We start from the raw sequence: 17,427 nt of genomic DNA on the forward strand, positions 1-17,427 counted from the left end.
TTTTGAATTAATGCATAAATATTGATATAAGCAGATTTATATACTGTTCTTCCTTCTCATTGATGGGTGCAAGGTCATAAGCTACTTTAAATGTGAAATTGTATTTGTGTGTATGAATATTCTATTTTATGTATGTAAATGTCCTGGTTTTCATCGCACCATTATCTGACCAATGTTTTGCAACCTATCTGCCTTTCCTTGCATTGATTAAATCCAGATATCACAAGGGAACTTGTTTCTTTATATAGGAAGCAAAGGCAAGTAAGGAGACATAAGAATGAAGAAAACATATGTGTCAGAAGCTGCAAAAGCAACAGCACTCTCTACTACCTTAATAATAAAATCAGATTAAATACATTATCAAAATAAATGAGAAAAATATCCTTCATCCTTCTGAGAATAAGGTAAAAGCTCTTTTGGACTGGAAGAAAATTTGTGAGTGATTGCAAAGTCAGATTTTTTAACACAGCTTTAGTGTCTACAAAAATATCCCTAGAATGTTAGGAAATGCTTGTGATGTTTTAAACAAGTTCCAGATAACTTCAAGCATCGGTGAGCTCTAGGCATAGAGATGGCTTTTATTTTTCAGCAGTTTAGCTTTCTGGAAACTAAGAGCACTTCTCCTGGAATGTATTTACTGCAAACCCCATAATGATTAATTATAATAATTGTCTATTTATTCCTTATGAGAATAAGTCTTATACATTGCTATAATCTTCCCACTGAAATAGAATCTAGAACTTTAGCTATGCCCTTCTGAATTCAAAACTTTGCTTGCTTGCTTGCTTGCTTGCTTGCTTGTTTGTTTGTTTGCTTGTTATATTATATTATGAGGCTAGCTAATCGAAGAACCTGTTGTATCCAACCCCACAATTGCATTGTGGAGCCAACATCGCGACAAGATGACGTGCGGTCTCCATGCTCTGAGACCGTAGCCAATACTTTTGCTGCTGGGTGGTCAAATGGACTTAAACCATCCCGAAGAGATGGTGAACAGGAAGAATACATCTTGCTGATCTCAGGGATATCACAAAATCCTGAAAGAAGCAAGAGAAGTTCTTCAAGTCAGCGACAAAAATCCAGCAAGGCTGATAAAGTCAGGGCGGCTCCAAAACGGAAAGATACGGAAAGAGAAAGTGTTTCCAGCTGGTGAGGAATTTTTACTGTTTTAAAAAGAGACTGCCTATAAAAACTTAATCTAATTGGAGAATAGAAAAATAAAGCAGCAGAATTAAATTGGAATGGTTTTGGACAGTGGTTATCTTACTTTTTAAATGCTATCTTCATGGATTGAATTTATGCAAGCCTTTTGAATTGGATGGATGAAGTTTTCTTCTGCTACTTTTTCTTTTATTGTTCTCTGTAACCTATGGACTAAAGTTTTCCTCTTTCATTGCTGTGGGTATTTTTCTAATTCATTTAAAGATTGGACTCTTTTTTCTAACTTGAAATAAAAAAAGATACAAAAGGAAACTAGATTTTCAACAGTGTTACCACTGCTCGGAGGCTGGGAGGATTTGTTGATTGCAGTTTTTTCTTTTGAAAATGGAACACTTTTTTTTCTCCACAGATTGTTTTGACTTGGCACTTCAAGGTTTTACTGCTTGGCTACAGAGAGTGATAAGAAGGGAAGTACACAGATGTCCCTTTGAAGTATATTTCTAATCAGAGAAAAGTGGAAACAACGTTCTTTGTGAATCTATCCTTTAATTTTATTAACCTTCCAAGGTAGAGCAGCTGTGTTTGTTAGGATGCACAATTTCAAAAGAAAATAGAAGTCTCAAATTTGCAAAAGATACTTTCAGAAATACAGGAATTATCAAATATATATGAAATAATAGAGAAAAAACTGGAATACTTAGAGCACATAACAATAAAATATGATGAAAAAATTGAAGATGTCTATCAAATGCAAATGGAGTAATTGAAACTCAAAAAATTGAAGTGGAAAATGAAAATAAAGAGATTAAACCTGCTAATATTTATGGTAATTGGTTTGTTTCTGAAAATGGAAATAATGGAATACTGAAAGAGGAATTAAATGGAGAGGAAATCTATTCCAGAGGGCAAGATACAGAAGAAGAAAAACTAAAGAATCTATGGATTTAAGAGAGAAATTCTATTAGCAAAAGCATTGATAACACTGCTGACAATCAAAGATAAGCTGAATAAGGAAATAGAAAGAAGGCATCAAGATTATATGAGAGATCTTATAAGCAAGGAGTTTCTAAGAGAAGTCTATACAAAGCTGATCAAGAAGATGATTAGAGGACTCGCACCACAAATGGCAGAAGATATGAGATTGTTTTGCTATCGGAAAGATACAGGTTGATAGATGGAAGAATATAATTTAAAAACTAGTTAAACTTAATGAAATTTATTGATAAAGATATAGCTTGAATAAATAACTGATAATGTTACTAATGTATTCAATGTATAGTGTATGATGAGTATAATTGGATATGAATATGGAATGGTACCCGTGTAAGGAAGATTAGAAATCCCTTTGGATTATACATAAAAGTTAATAAAAAAGGGAACCAAGTTAGATACAGTTAAAATTTTGATTATTAGGGGGAAAATATAGTCAAATAAAGGAGGGATAAGAATAACAACGTATATAGATATGGGTATAACATAAGGAAGCTGGATGTAAACTTTAAACAGTGATTTGGAAAGGAGGATTAGAAAACTTTGTTATTAAATATATGGATGTTTAGCTAGAATAGGACATAAGGATTTAGTGTTAGTGGAGGATTTTAGAAATAGTAATTGAAAGGCCAGTATGTGGTTATGTATTAAATTTGGTATATTTTATGATGAAGGACGCTTAAAAATTATAGTCAAATGAAAATGGAGATATAATGATGGTGACATGTATAAATATTTGAGTTAAAATACTTAAATTAATATGAATTATGTTTGTTGACTGTGGAAAAGATGCACGAAAGTCTTTTTGTAACCAACTGTATTTGTTTTAAACTAAAAATTTAAAAAAGAAAAAAAGAAAAAAAGAATTACACTGTGGCTCCTTAAATCCTCAAGTCAGACCTGATCATATTTAACGCTTGATTGTTCTAATTCACAGCAGAACAGAGGCGTGCTACTTTCTTGCTTAAAAACTTTTATAAAATTTAAAATCTGTAAAATTATCATCTGGGACAAAACCTTAAAGAATTTAACCTTCTAATAATCTGAAATAATATTGGGATCAACTACCTGGAGTCTACAAAGGCTAATAAATACATTCTAGAACGTCTGTGTCTATTGCGTCTGTCTATGTGTTTGTGTGTGTAAGACATAAATAGGGATAAATAAATATGCAAAGTGTAAAGTTCTTTCCCATCACCCAAAATTTTAAAAGCAGGAACTTACTCATGTAGAACAGGTCTTGCAACTGTCTCTCCCCGAGCATGTGCTTTATAAAACAGGGTATAGAGATATGGCAACAAAGTGTAACGTATTGTCAGGTAGTGTTTTGTTGAATTCACCAAAAGTGAGTTTTGTCCAAAATATGCTGGATCTTTAGGCTACAAATAAAAATTTATAAAGTTACTGGGGGGGAAAAGCCTTCAAACAATCAGAAGCTTGATCTAATTTTAAAATTGGTCTTACAGCATGTCCTGCAGCATTGTGATTCCTAGAAAATGGGTAAAATGCTCCAAGTTGCAACCATCGCCTACAAAGTTCTTCTGAGGTATCATCAATGAAGCCACAAATATCTGCCCCAATCTAAAACAGAACCATATTAAACATCATTGACATACTATGTGATATAACTACATAGGATGTGTTGTTATCTACAAATTTTACATTAATCAGATCTCAGATGATCAATATAAATTGATTTACACTGGTCTTTGATAGAGGTTTTAAAAAAATCTAAATCATGTTTGGACGATTGAGTAAAGAGAAATAGGAAAGAATAGCAATGAGATCACCCATTACTCTATATAAATATTGGAATCTGGTTTTTCTAAATATATTACATATACATATATGTGTAATATATTTAGAATACATACATACATAAATATAGTACACATACATAAATATAGTACACATACATATATGCATATACATTCATACATATGTATGTATACATACACATGGATGTATATGCATGAATGTATATACATATACATCAATTTATTTTACTACCGGTTTGCTCATTTGTGGGCATTCATGCACATGCAACACTTCTGCACATGTGCAAAAGCATCCAGGGGATGGGTGGGCGGAGCCTCCCGCTGCTGCCACTACTGGTTTGACTGATCCGGGAAGAACCAGCAGAAACCCACCTCTGATATACATTCTATGATTAAGGCCTTTGAAAAATCAATCAATGTTATAAGAGAGAGTGTACTTTTTATAAAAGCACAAGTACAAAAAGAAGACAAGCTTCAGGCTATAAGAAATTGCATAGTATAGTAGCCAATGCAATAAATGTCTCTCCCAACAAACAATCAGCCTTGTTTCAGAGTAAAAAAAAGTAAGAATCTACTTTAGCTTTCCTTATGAGACAAGGAAATTGTATCACAGTGTTCCTTTCAATAACTTTGCTTCTAAGCCACTTTTTAAAACTAGAAAGAAAATAATAACAGCGGCCTTATTAAAAAAAACCTATTGTCCCATCTAATCAGAGATACCTTTAAATCCATATTTTTGCCTTTAAAAATAATTTTGCTTTCTGAATACATCTTTCAGTCTCACCTTTATTCTTTGAATTACCAAACTCCAAAGCTGTACTGTTTTGGAATTGCACATTATACTGAAGGGAGAATATATGTAGTTCAGGGTCGAATTATGGATCCTTGATGCTGTCAGAACTTGCTTACAAATGTTTCATTACCCAACTAAGTGACATTATCAGGATGATGCTACATAGTCAAGTAATGAAACATTTGCAAGTAAACAACTCATAGAGGACCAAGAATTCCTCAAATCATACAGCTTATCAAAGCATTGCTCCAATAGAAAAGAGATAGTCAGGCACTCTAAAGTATACAGTTGAAGTTTACTAAATCATATGTTATGCAAATCAAGTCTAAAGAATGAGGTATGCATATATCTCACCTAAAGGGATACATTAATTCAAAACTCTACCTTATTTTTACTACGCCAAAATTTAACAGTTGGACCAAACCTACTATTACAGTTAAAATAGCTTACAAAAGGGTATCCGAATAGATTAAATTCTAATATTCCTGGTATAGACCATTTGATATCATTCCAAGTTGCAAAATTATCTCCCAGCCAATGTCCTGTGAATTTTCCAGAACCAGAAAATGTTGATCGGGAAAGGAGGAAGCTTCTACTTTCACGGAAAATGGTCTTGAGTGCTCTGAAAACAACATAAATGTATAGCATTAAGGAATAGCTTTATTTGGTTGGGATAAAAATTTGGAGAAAATGAAAGGTAGATTTCAACATAGCATTTGTACCTACAACAAATCCAACAATTTTTTGCAAAATTAACTTATGCATATATTAAAATATGGGCCACACTTTCAGATCACACCAGAGGTGGTATTCAGCAGGTTCTGACCAGTTCTGGAGAACTAGTAGCAGAAATCTTGAGTAGTTCAGAGAACTGGTATATATGACCTCTGACTGGCCCCACCCCCATCTATTCTCTGCCTTCCTAGTCCCAGTTGATCAGGAGGAAATGGGGATTTTGCAGTAACCTTTCCCTGCCATGCCCACCAAGCCACACCCACCAAGCCAAGTCACGCTACGCCCACAGAACCAGTAGTAAATAATTTTTGATTCCCACGCCTTATCATTCATGTGTACTAAATAGATGGTCTTTTAATCCACAAGAAGGATTATCTTATTAAGCATGTTTTGCCCAAATTGCAAAAAATTAAAAGTAAGTTTCACACCTGGATGGTTTTAGGCTTCACAAGGGAACAAGATCTACCAAGAGGTATTAGTAGAGAAATCAGTGAAATTGTTGTGTAGTAAATTAATCATTTTTTTCTAATACACATTCTTAGATTTGAATTATTGTGATTAGCTGTTGCAATCAAAACTGAAACAAAGGAAATCTGGCACTAATTAGCTTGGATGAATAAAAGGAAAAAAAGAATGCATCATTCCTTACTTATCAGTAGCTATAGACATAAAATAGCCATAGAGGCTGTGAACATCGTAGTGTTTTCCTGCCTTTTGGACTGCATCCATACAAACAGTCTTTGAATACATAACTCCATCCAGAATTTCTGTAAAACAAATATATTTTAAAAATTCCATTAAATTAAAAAAAAAAATCTATTGAACGTTTCAATGCATAGCTCTCTGGAAGACTAGACAAACAAATGTCAAAAATTCCCTTTTTAAAAAAGTTACTTTTTTTTCTCTTTTCTTTAATCAACTACACTAGTCTAGTTTTTAATAAGGTTAATATTCAATATTGAGTTTGCTAATTAAAATCACTTGATCAAACCTCTAGTTATAATTTATAACTTTATGAATTTGATTTAATTCATATAGTTATAAATTATAGCAGCACTTTTTGCCTTGCTGTAAAGGTAAATGTTCCCCTCACACATATCTTCTAGTCATTCCCAACTCTAGGGGCTGGTGCTCATATCCATTTCAAAGCCGAAGAACCAGCGCTTTTTGTGGCCGGCATAACTAAATGCTGAAGGCATCCAGAATGCTGTTACCTTCCTACCAAAGGTGGTTCCTATTTTTCTACTTGCATTTTTACGTTCTTTCAAACTGCTAGGTTGGCAGAAGCTGGGACAAGTAACCAGAGCTCACTCCATTATACGGCGCTAGGGATTCGAACTGCCGAAGTGCTGACCTTTCTGATCAACAAGCTCAGCGTCTTGGCCACTGAACCACTGCATCCCTTGCTGTAGTGAAGTTATTTGTTTGGATTTTAAAATCCCCAAATAAAATTCTTCTAGTTAGAGATAGGGTGACAAGTTGTACAGTCATCTGACAATTTAGCAATTAGTTCTTTTTTTTCTTCCAGATGAATCGCTATATTGTAGCAGATAGGATTTCTTTAACAATTGGTAAAGGAATCTGTTTGTCAAAATGTCTAAGGTTCTATGTAATGATCTTATGTACACAGATATATGAAAAATCTAGCCTAGAAATTAAATAATTTTTATTTCAGTTAATAACTTACTTGGAGTAAAAGGTGGGTAATTTAAATTGTTTGCTGCACAACCAGTTTTTGATCCTTTGACAAAATTGGATACTTCATTCATGTCCTATGAGAAAAGATTAATAAAAATTCATGGTTTTGTACCGGTAGTTAGGGTCTTCAGACATACCTCTTCAGGACCCATGTTCTATTCAACTTCTTAAAGCAGCCACTCATAGTAACATATTTAACTGCCACAATAATTTTGAGCCCAGTGAAGGAACCCATGGGTTAATAGAGAAGATATAAAATTGACAGGTCCTTAGTGCTATCTGAGCTTGATTTTTATTTTTTATTTTTTGCAGACATTTCATTATCTAAACCAGGGGTGAAATCCAGCAGGTTCTGACAGATTCTGGAGAACCGGTAGCGGAAGTTTTAAATAGTTCGGAAAACCGGTAGCAGAAATTTTGAGTAGTTCAGAGAACTGGCAAATGCCACCTCTGGCTGGGATGGAAATTGAGATTTTCCCCTGCTACACCCACCAAACCATACCCCCCAAGCCATGCCCACATGCGGTAGTAAAAAAAAAAAGAATTTCACCACTGATCTAAACTAGTTAATTATCATCAATGCACTGATGATGTTACCTAGTTTGGGTAATGAAATGTCTGCAAGAAAACAACCAAGCTCAGAGAGTACTAAGGACCTGCCATTTCAATCCTGAGCTACAAATATTTTCCTCTAAATGTATGACCCACTTTCTAGTAAATTGGTGTTTTGTGACTGACAAAGTCCGTCATGGCAATAGTTTTCATGAGTAGGCAAGTTTACCCTTGAATCTGTAAGCCAGTTACAGAAAATGTCTGTTTATAAAATTCTGTAGTGAGTAGCAGAACTGAGTGGTGTTATTCATCTAGTTTTTCAAAATGTTGTCAGTCTCAGCTCTCTAATTCTTTAACAAGAGAGAAATAGCCTTCCTCCTTCAAGAGGAAACTTCTGTTGCTATGAGCAAAAACAACAGACTTTGGCTGATTTTACATGTAACCAATAATCAAATTTTATTAGTGTTTCGGTTGATAAACCGCAAGAAAATTCTAAACCTTCAGGCTTAGACTGGGAAGCTAAGATAGCCTCCTGGAACAAGGCTGTACTGCTATGTTGTTGCTAGAAAAACAAAATTGATGTTTTCATGTAATCCCTTGGAGCTGAACTAGACTTAGTAACTAGACTTTACCAGCAATATTTTACTGTTGCTCAGCCTCATGAATTGCATAATTTCCTCCATTTCTATTCTTTGCTCAGATGTTATAATATCCCATAGGTTCCAATCTGTTTGAATTTCAGCAACAATTGAACATGTCTGAATGTGCTAGGCATGTATTTAGAAAATGAAAACATTATACAATGTTTAGATTCCTTGGGAAGAATCAGAGGTGGTATTCAGCAGGTTCTGACCAGTTCTGGAGAACCGGTAGCGGAAATTTTGAGTAGTTCAAAGAACTGGTAAATACCACCTCTGACTGGCCCTGTCCCCATCTATTCTCTGCCTCCTGAGTCCCAGCTGACCAGGAGGGAATCAATATTTTACAGTATCCTTCCCCTGGAGTGGGGTGGGAATGGAGATTTTACAGTATCCTTCCCCTGCCATGCCCACCAAGCCATGGCCACCAAGCCATTCCATGCCCACCAAGACACACCCACTGAACCGGTAGTAAAATGTTTTGAATCCCACTACTGGGAAGAATGTATTGTTGCCTATGAAAAAAAATAAAAATATAGAGATGCATTTTTTTTTGCTTATTGCTAAGTATTTTTGCTACCAAATATTTGTTTCTTCACTATGCTAAATAGTACTTACAATCCAAAGTCCATCAAAATTGATCGTTTTGTGAAAATTGTTGCACTCATAAACCCACCACTGAGCAGCTTCAGGACTAGAAAAATCAGGGAAGACAGTTGTTCCTGGCCATACCTGCAGGTAAAAAAAAGTATAAAATTGGTCTACCAAAGGTTATAAACATTTCCTTAAAAACGTGACCTGACAATTGCACAATAGACATATGCGCGCCGACAAAATAGCGCTGATTAAAACGCAATGTCAAAATCGCACCCACAAATTCGTGACGTCAAAATCACGCCAACAAAAGCGTGATGACAAGCACAATAAAATCGTACACTCACTGGCCTGTCTATAGGGTTAGAGTTAGGGATAGAGTTAGTTTGTTGATGACACGATTTTGTTGGCGCGCATTTGTCAGCGCGCTATTGTCGAAAATCAATTAGCGATTTTGACGGTGCTCATTTGTCCGTCATGGTTTTGTCGGCGCACATATGTCTATCGCGCATTTGTCGGTGAAGCCCTTAAAAATAGTTTGGCTGATTCTAAGCAAAATGGAACAAGTGGAATATCTGAGTAATCTGTACTAAACCCAAAACTTGCTATTTATGTGTATGGGAAGACAGTAAAATAGAAAATGGCAAATAAGTATACTGTATGTTAAATACTGAAATTCTGTTTTTATTAAATTGTTTCTTTTTCATGTAACAGTACTACTTCAAGAAATTGTCATCTAGACAACTTAAGGGATGTCATAAATGACATTCAGCTTTGCTGTGTTTTTATATATAGTATATATGACATAATGCTGAGTTATTTTCTCTTAAGTACACCTACAAAACACTGACACCTAAATATGTTTCCATAATAGGATATATCTGTCACATGCATATACATCTGTTTTTTAACATAATTTTTGTATGCATATATGTATAAAAATATATGCATATATGTTTGTGTGTGTGTACCAGAGGTGGTATTCAACCGGTTCATACCAGTTCACCTGAACTGGTAGTAGAAATCGCGGGTGGGCCCGCCCACCCTCCCCGGCTCTGTGATGACCTAGTTAGTCACATTTTCAAGCCAAAGCGCATACACAGAAGGCCGAGCGCATGCATGGACAGGGCGCGTGCGAGCAAAGCATGCTCACATTTGAGTATGTATGTGTGTAAGATATACATACATACACACACACATACACACTCAAATGTGTATATTTATACAGGGGCGAGTGAGAGAGACCTAGACATCATAGAGTATAAGGCAATGCAAATCAGTTGTAATTCTTAGCAAATGGCTACCATCAAAGAAACCAACTTTTTAAATCTCATATTTCAGATTTGTAGGTAGGTAGGTAGGCAGAAAATTCTGTTTGCATTAATTTGTAAATCTCTTTTTTTTCCTTTTCTGAAGACAATGTTCAAAACATCAACTTTCCCATCTAGTAAATATTTTCACTATAATTTAAAGAAATAAATGCACTGAGGGAGAGAAGAAATTTGAATCCGTTACCATCAAATGCAAGATAGCCTTGATATACTAATTTAAATATTTTATATGACTATTGCACTTTTGCCTGGAACCATTCTTCGTAACTTATTGAGCATGATATAGAATGAATGGAATATTTATACCTTCATAGTGACAGGCCTGAACATTACGTAAGAAGTTACTAAAATAACTTGCTAAACAGAGCAGGAAGATTCTTAGTAAGCTCTATTGAATCAGAATAGAGTTGGAAGGGACCTTGGCATTTTTCTAGTCCAACACCCTGCTCAAGCAGGAGACCCTACATCATTTCAGATAGATGGCTTTCCTGTCTGTTCTTAAAAACCTCCAGTGATGAAGTACCCACAACTTCTGAAGGCAAGCTGTTCCACTGGTTAATTGTCCTCACTGTTAGGAAATATTTTCTTACTTCCAAATTGCTTCTCTCCTTGATTAGTTTCCATCCATAATTTCCTATCTTACTTTCTGGTGGTTTGGAAAATAAGTTGATCCCCTCTTCTTTTGGCAGCTGCTCAAGTACTGGAATACTGCTATCATGTCATCCGTAGTCCTTTTTTCTAGACTGGCCATACCCAGTTCCTGCAACCATTCATACGTTTTTGTCTCCAGACCTTTAATCATCTTAGTTGCTCTTCTTTGCACTTTTCCCAAAGTCTCAAGATCTTTTTTGTAATGTGGTGACCAAAATTGGATGTAGTATTCCAGGTGTGATCTTACTAAGGATTTATGTTTCATGTGATTTTGATTCTATGTCTCTGTTTATACAACCAAGGATTGTATTACCTTTTTTGGCTGCTGCCACACACTGCTGGCTCTTTTTTAAGTGATCATCCACTAGGACTCCCTCTCATTGTTACTGTTTTTGAGCCTGGTTTTGCCTATTAGTATTTGTACCTTTGTTTTTTCCTGCCTAATTGTAAAACCTTGTTTTTCTCTATATTAAATTTCATATTGATGAATAGGGCCCATTATTCATCAATAAGTCTTTTTGGATCCTGAGATTGTCTTCTGGAGTGTTGGCTATTCGTGTCAACTTAGTGTCATCTGCAAATTTGATGAATTCCCCTTCTATTCCTTCATCTAAGATTTATGAAGGTATTGAAGCACACTGAGCATCAGATGGAACCTTGTAGCACCCCACTGCTTACTTCCCTCCATGTAAATCATGCACTATCATTGTTGAATATGGTTTGTCAGCCAGTTACAAATCCGTCTAGTTGTAATGCTGTCTATTTTTCTGGTTTACCAAGAAGTAGCTTATGGTCTACTTTGTCGAATGCCTTGCTAAATTCTAGGTATACTATATCCACAGCACTTCACTGGTCTACTAATTCTACTGGTCTACTAAGAGCCAAGGTGACACAGTGGTTAAATGCAGCACTGCAGGCTACTTCAGCTGACTGCAGTTCTGCAGTTCGGCTGTTCAAATCTCACCGGCTCAGGGTTGACTCAGCCTTCCATCCTTCCGAGGTGGGTAAAATGAGGACCCGGATTGTTGTTGGGGGCAATATGCTGACTCTGTAAACCGCTTAGAGAGGGCTGAAAGCCCTATGAAGCGGTATATAAGTCTAACTGCTATTGCTAATTCAGTCACTTTGTCAAAAAATGAAATAAGATTATTTCGCATGATCTGCTTTTAAATATCCCATGTTGGCTACTAGTTATAACTTTGTTCACAGATCTGTTTTTTTAAATTATTTTTTCCAGTGTCTTCCCAGGTATTATTGTTAGGCTGATTTGTCTATAGTTTCCTGGTTCTTTTTTGTTATTGTTTTGAAGATGGGAACCACATTTCTGGTAGTTCCCCAGTGCTTCAGCATTTTTTGAAAGATATCGTATAATGGTTCTGAGATAACATCTGCCAGCTCCTTCAGAACTCTGGGATATAATCTATCAGAACCCTGTGATTTATATCCATCAAGATCAGACAGGTGTTCTCTTATCATTTTCTTAGGTTTACAAAAGTGATTTTATTTTGGGAAATATATCTGAGAAAATAACTATTGTCAACATTGTGATTTATTCTCATGATTGTGACAATATTTACATTCCAGAACTAGATAATGAAAAATAGGTTCACTATACAGTCAGAACAATCAATATGTATAACATTTATCAAAAAGTTATGCCTTTCGCTTTTTAAGATTATTATGCCAAAGAGGAAAAAAGTATAGTGGGTTTCTTCAGTGTACTGAATAAATAAAATAAGTGGACTGGAGAAGAGATCCCAGTTTTGCAGATGATTCTGGATGAGTACAATTTTTCCCTCCTTTTTCTTTCACCATTTTATATACTTACTTACTATACTGTATGTTAATGTTCAAGTGGTCCACAACTGATTTCTAAAAACAGCAACTTACTTCCCCAATAAGAGGGCTTGTTCCATTTGATTCATTTATCCACACTTTCATCTGTTCACCACGTAGATAGGCTTCATAAGGGGTATTGTTCTTGAGGTTATTGACAGAAATGGCTGGATCCTTTAACAAACAGAATTAAAAATGTTAAACCTTCTAAACCTTTGACAATTATGTAACTGACTGTACCCCCTTCAGGAGAAAGCAGGAGTATTTTGCTGTGCAACAAAGCAGAAAAATGTTGACAAACTCTACTCCTCAGTGATGTCACCCTATTTTTACATTCCCTCATCATGACATAGTAGGACAGGCCTTGAAAAGCATCATTGAACATGCTTTGGTCCTGTAAAAGCCATCTTGTTTCTTGCTTGCAGCCTTGCTTTCTGCCACTAAATTGCCAGTGGGGAGCAGCTGCTATGGCACAATTAATATTCTCTTTATTTTTGCCATCTTTTTTTTTTTAAAAAAATCTTGAAATGGAATTACAATATATTGGTTATAATACAGGAAGAGTGGGCAACCTTTTGGTATATTTAATTTGGTATATTTAATTTAAACCTCAAACTGCCCAAGGAGCTGCTGATACAGTTCTACAGAATAATTATTGAGTCTGTCATCTGCACCTCTATAACTGTCTGGCTTGGTTCTGCAACCCACAAGACAGACACGGCTTCAGAGGATAATTAGAACTGCAGAAAAAACAATTACTACCAACCTGTCTTCCACTGAGGGCCTGTATACTGCATGAGTCAAAAAGATGGCTGTGAAAATATTTACAGACCCCCTCCCATCCTGGACATAAATTGCTTCAACTCCTACCCTCAAAAAGATGCTATAGAGCACTGCAGAACAACTAGACACAAGAATAGTTTTTTTCCTGAACACCATCACCCTGCTAAACAAATAATTCCCTCAATATTGTCAAACTATTTACTATTACTATTAAACTTCTCATCATTCCCATCACTCATCTCCTCTCACCTATGACTACTGTATATGACTGTAACTTTGTTGCTTCTATCCTTACAATTTATATTGATTGTTTCCTAGTATGATTTGATTGCTTATTTGTACTCTATAACTGTCAATAAGTGTTGCACAATATGATTCACGATGAATGTATCTTTTCTTTTATGTACATTGAGAGCATATGCACCAAAGACAAAAAGCACTGTGAAGTGGTATATAACTCTAAGTGCTATTGCTATATGCAAACAATTGCTGATGAAATGATTCAATAATTGTTTCACTTGTCTTTGAACTGTTTAAATTAATCAGAATTACCAGTATGATGACATATTTCTGTCCATGGTCATGAAGGTCTTGGACAAATTCAGGGAGGCCTGCAAAATTTATCTTGTCATAGGTAAAATCTTTCTTGTCTTCCATGTAGTCAATATCAGTATATTGAACATCCTGGAAAGAAAATTGCAGCCATTGGAAATGTTGAATTTTTACATTATTGCAACCCAGGCAGAACTGTGAGGAATCATCATTATCACCAACACCAAGATCATCATACTCTATATAATACAATACAATAGCAGAGTTGGAAGGGACCTTGGAGGTCTTCTAGTCCAACCCCCTGCCTAGGCAGGAAACCCATACCATTTCAGACAAATGGCTATCCAACATCTTCTTAAAGACTTCCAGTGTTGGGGCATTCACAACTTCTGGAGGCAGGTTGTTCCACTGATTAATTGTTCTGTCAGGAAATTTCTCCTCAGTTCCAAGTTGCTTCTCTCCTTGTTTAGTTTCTACCCATTGCTTCTTGTTCTACTCTCAGGTGCCTTGGAGAATAGTTTGACTCCCTCTTCTTTGTGGAAATCCCTGAGATATTGGAACACTGCTATCATGTCTCCCCTAGTCCTTAGACATACCCAGTTCCTGCAACCATTCCTCATATGTTTTAGCCTCCAGTCCCCTAATCATCTTTGTTGCTCTTCTCTCTTTCTAGAGTCTCCACATCTTTTTTACATCATGGCGACCAAAACTGGATGCAGTATTCCAAGTGTGGCCTTACCAAGGCATTATAAAGTGGTATTAACACTTCACTTGATCTTTTATGTATCCTGTGTTGGCTTTTTTGGCAGCTGCTGCACACTGCTGGCTCATATTTAAATGGTTGTCCATTGTATGATGAATACCAAGAGAAGCATAAAGGAAAGAGAATTGGTGCTGATAAGCTTTTTAATCTGAATGAAATAATTGGAAACATTAATTCTATATCATATCTAAGTCTCCATTGGACATGAGAGTGTATGAAATATGATTATTGTTCTGTATATAATATGACTCATTTTGACTGAGCAAATGACACCAAAAGGTTCATTTGGTTTCTCACATCCTGCTAACAATTCAGAAAATTATATTTTCTCTGAAACTGCAACTCTGGCTCATTAAAAAAGCCAATACCCCCATGCCCAATTTTCATTACCATAATAACATGCTATGTAGCCACCCTAATTTTTTCTGTAATGTATATAAAAAAGTAAAATACATTGATTTATCCTTTAATATTGCAAAGAAAATTGGTTTCTCCCAACCCATTATTTTAATAGTAGAAAGAAAATGTATGTTATCTGATGAAGCTGATGCTTTAGCTAAGGGAACTGTTCCTTGCATTAGCTAAGTTAAATATTCACAGGTGTTACAAAATTCAGCACCTTTTCTCATTTTAATTCTGCAGCCTCCAGGGAAGACTTTTTTAAACTAGATTCCCAGCAAGTAAAAATTCTTGTAAAATGACATTCTTGATTTTGTTCTCTCTGTATTGTCTAAACATTGACAATTTTATTGAAATTTTATTGAAACCCTGTTTCAACCCTATTGGAACTGTGATCCTTTACTAAAACACTGGGATTCTAGGAGTTATTTGAAGAAATATTTCATTTCCATTGATTGAATCAAAATTCAGAATAGCTGATGTGAGAAAAAAAGCACTGTAATTTCCTTAGCCAGTGTGAATTCTACCAGTTTTATCAAGAATAGGCAACCTACTACCAAAATTGTATTTTGTCCCTATGTCTTTTCTAGTAAATAACCTAGTCCATTTTTAAGGACAGTGGAAACGTTTACCACTGTGTTAAAGTAGGAAACACATAAAGATTGTACTATCCTAAAATATCCTAAATGTGGAAGATAACCAGGCTGAGGGATCAAATGCATATCAGTCTTGAGTCCTTTCGTGCCCACAAGAGCTCTGAGTCCAATTCCTCTTGAATTCCACTGACTATTATCTACCACTTATGTACCACTTACTTTGACTGTTGGTAGTTCAGATTCTGTTAGAGTGCTTTAGCATTCAATAAACCTATATGAATTGCACATATTACTGATTTCTGCCCTTGACACTAAAAAATATAAACATCAAATACAAAATATCCTTTTAAAAAGTCCTAAAACAGGTTTACCATTTTAGTTACAAACATTTTTTAACGAAATCCAGCTACCTCAAACAGGAAATAAAGAGTATTAAATCCTAACCCTGTCCACTTTGTAAATCAACCTATTCCTTGTGACTTCCTATTTTCTACCAAAAAAGGTGACGTGTATCCTCTAATCCAAAATGTATCCATCCCTAGATTACAACTTACTTACTTCTTTGGTCTTTCTGCTGGCTTGTTTTTCCAAAGCCTAGTGTTGTCACTGAATTCAAATTGGAGCAATGACATTAAAAATTTCCACCTAATTCATAGTTTCTTCTTCCATCAGAGTCACAAAGAAAAGATTACTAGGAGGTTCGTGCATATTGTAAGAAAATGAGATCTCATAATAAAACTAGCAAAAGTCTTAGACATATGTAAGAAAGGACCTTGATTTGATCAAAATCAAATTTATTAAATGAGCATGGATTTGCTTCCCATGCTCATGCTTCAAGGGAAACTAGCCATCCAATTCTACTTTCAACATTATGAATCCTGCAAGAATCGTATCTTTCTACTGAACACAGTAACACGGTCAAATGGTATCCCAGTCTTCAAAAGAACTGATTTTCCCTTTCAATCAATAATGTACTGATTTATTAATTAACTGATGCATGTAGCCACCAATTGTCACACAGGGATCCACTCCTTCTCCACCCTTACATTTTTACTTACATAAGGTATTCCAGCTGCTCGATTCCTTTCTACTACAGCTTTCACATCATTAAGATCAGTGTAATTCCATCGACAGATATGGAAGCCGAGATTCCAATAGGAAGGCATCCATGGAAGTCCTATCAACTTTACAATTAAAATACAAAGCAAAGTTAGCATTTCCTTTTGCATTGTATTGTTTATAGAGAAGGATAATATTTTCTTGAAATGTAGACAAAGAGGAAGATTACTGAAATCTCTGAACCACCATGCTACTGGACAAGACATATTCTTATTGATTAAGTTTCTAGGAAAAAGGCAATGCATTTTTAAGATGCTACCAGAATGCAGAAAAAAATTAGATTTCTCAGTGAGTGAGCATCCTCACTCATTGCATTACAGTGTGATATGCTGGCTTGACAGACATGGATAGAAAGACATTATATAGGGTGGTGAATACAGCACATACTTTGGGGTTGCATGAGATTGAACAGCAGCAACATTAGCAACAGAAATTTTCTTCTAGATGATGCCCCAAAA

General features: G+C 35.4%; 1 protein-coding gene across 1 annotated transcript in view; it reads right to left on the minus strand.

Moving 5' to 3' along the window:
- SI (sucrase-isomaltase) overlaps positions 1–17,427 on the minus strand; it is a 98,561-nt gene that overhangs the window by 58,836 nt on the left and 22,298 nt on the right. Inside the window, 9 exon segments of the mRNA XM_032225133.1 lie at positions 3,376–3,530; positions 3,616–3,732; positions 5,173–5,344; positions 6,107–6,224; positions 7,145–7,229; positions 8,964–9,077; positions 12,812–12,931; positions 14,093–14,224; positions 16,909–17,034. Coding sequence (XP_032081024.1) covers positions 3,376–3,530; positions 3,616–3,732; positions 5,173–5,344; positions 6,107–6,224; positions 7,145–7,229; positions 8,964–9,077; positions 12,812–12,931; positions 14,093–14,224; positions 16,909–17,034 — 1,139 coding nt within the window.

This window comes from Thamnophis elegans, chromosome 10 (assembly GCF_009769535.1).
Source record: "Thamnophis elegans isolate rThaEle1 chromosome 10, rThaEle1.pri, whole genome shotgun sequence".
Taxonomy (NCBI): domain Eukaryota; kingdom Metazoa; phylum Chordata; class Lepidosauria; order Squamata; family Colubridae; genus Thamnophis; species Thamnophis elegans.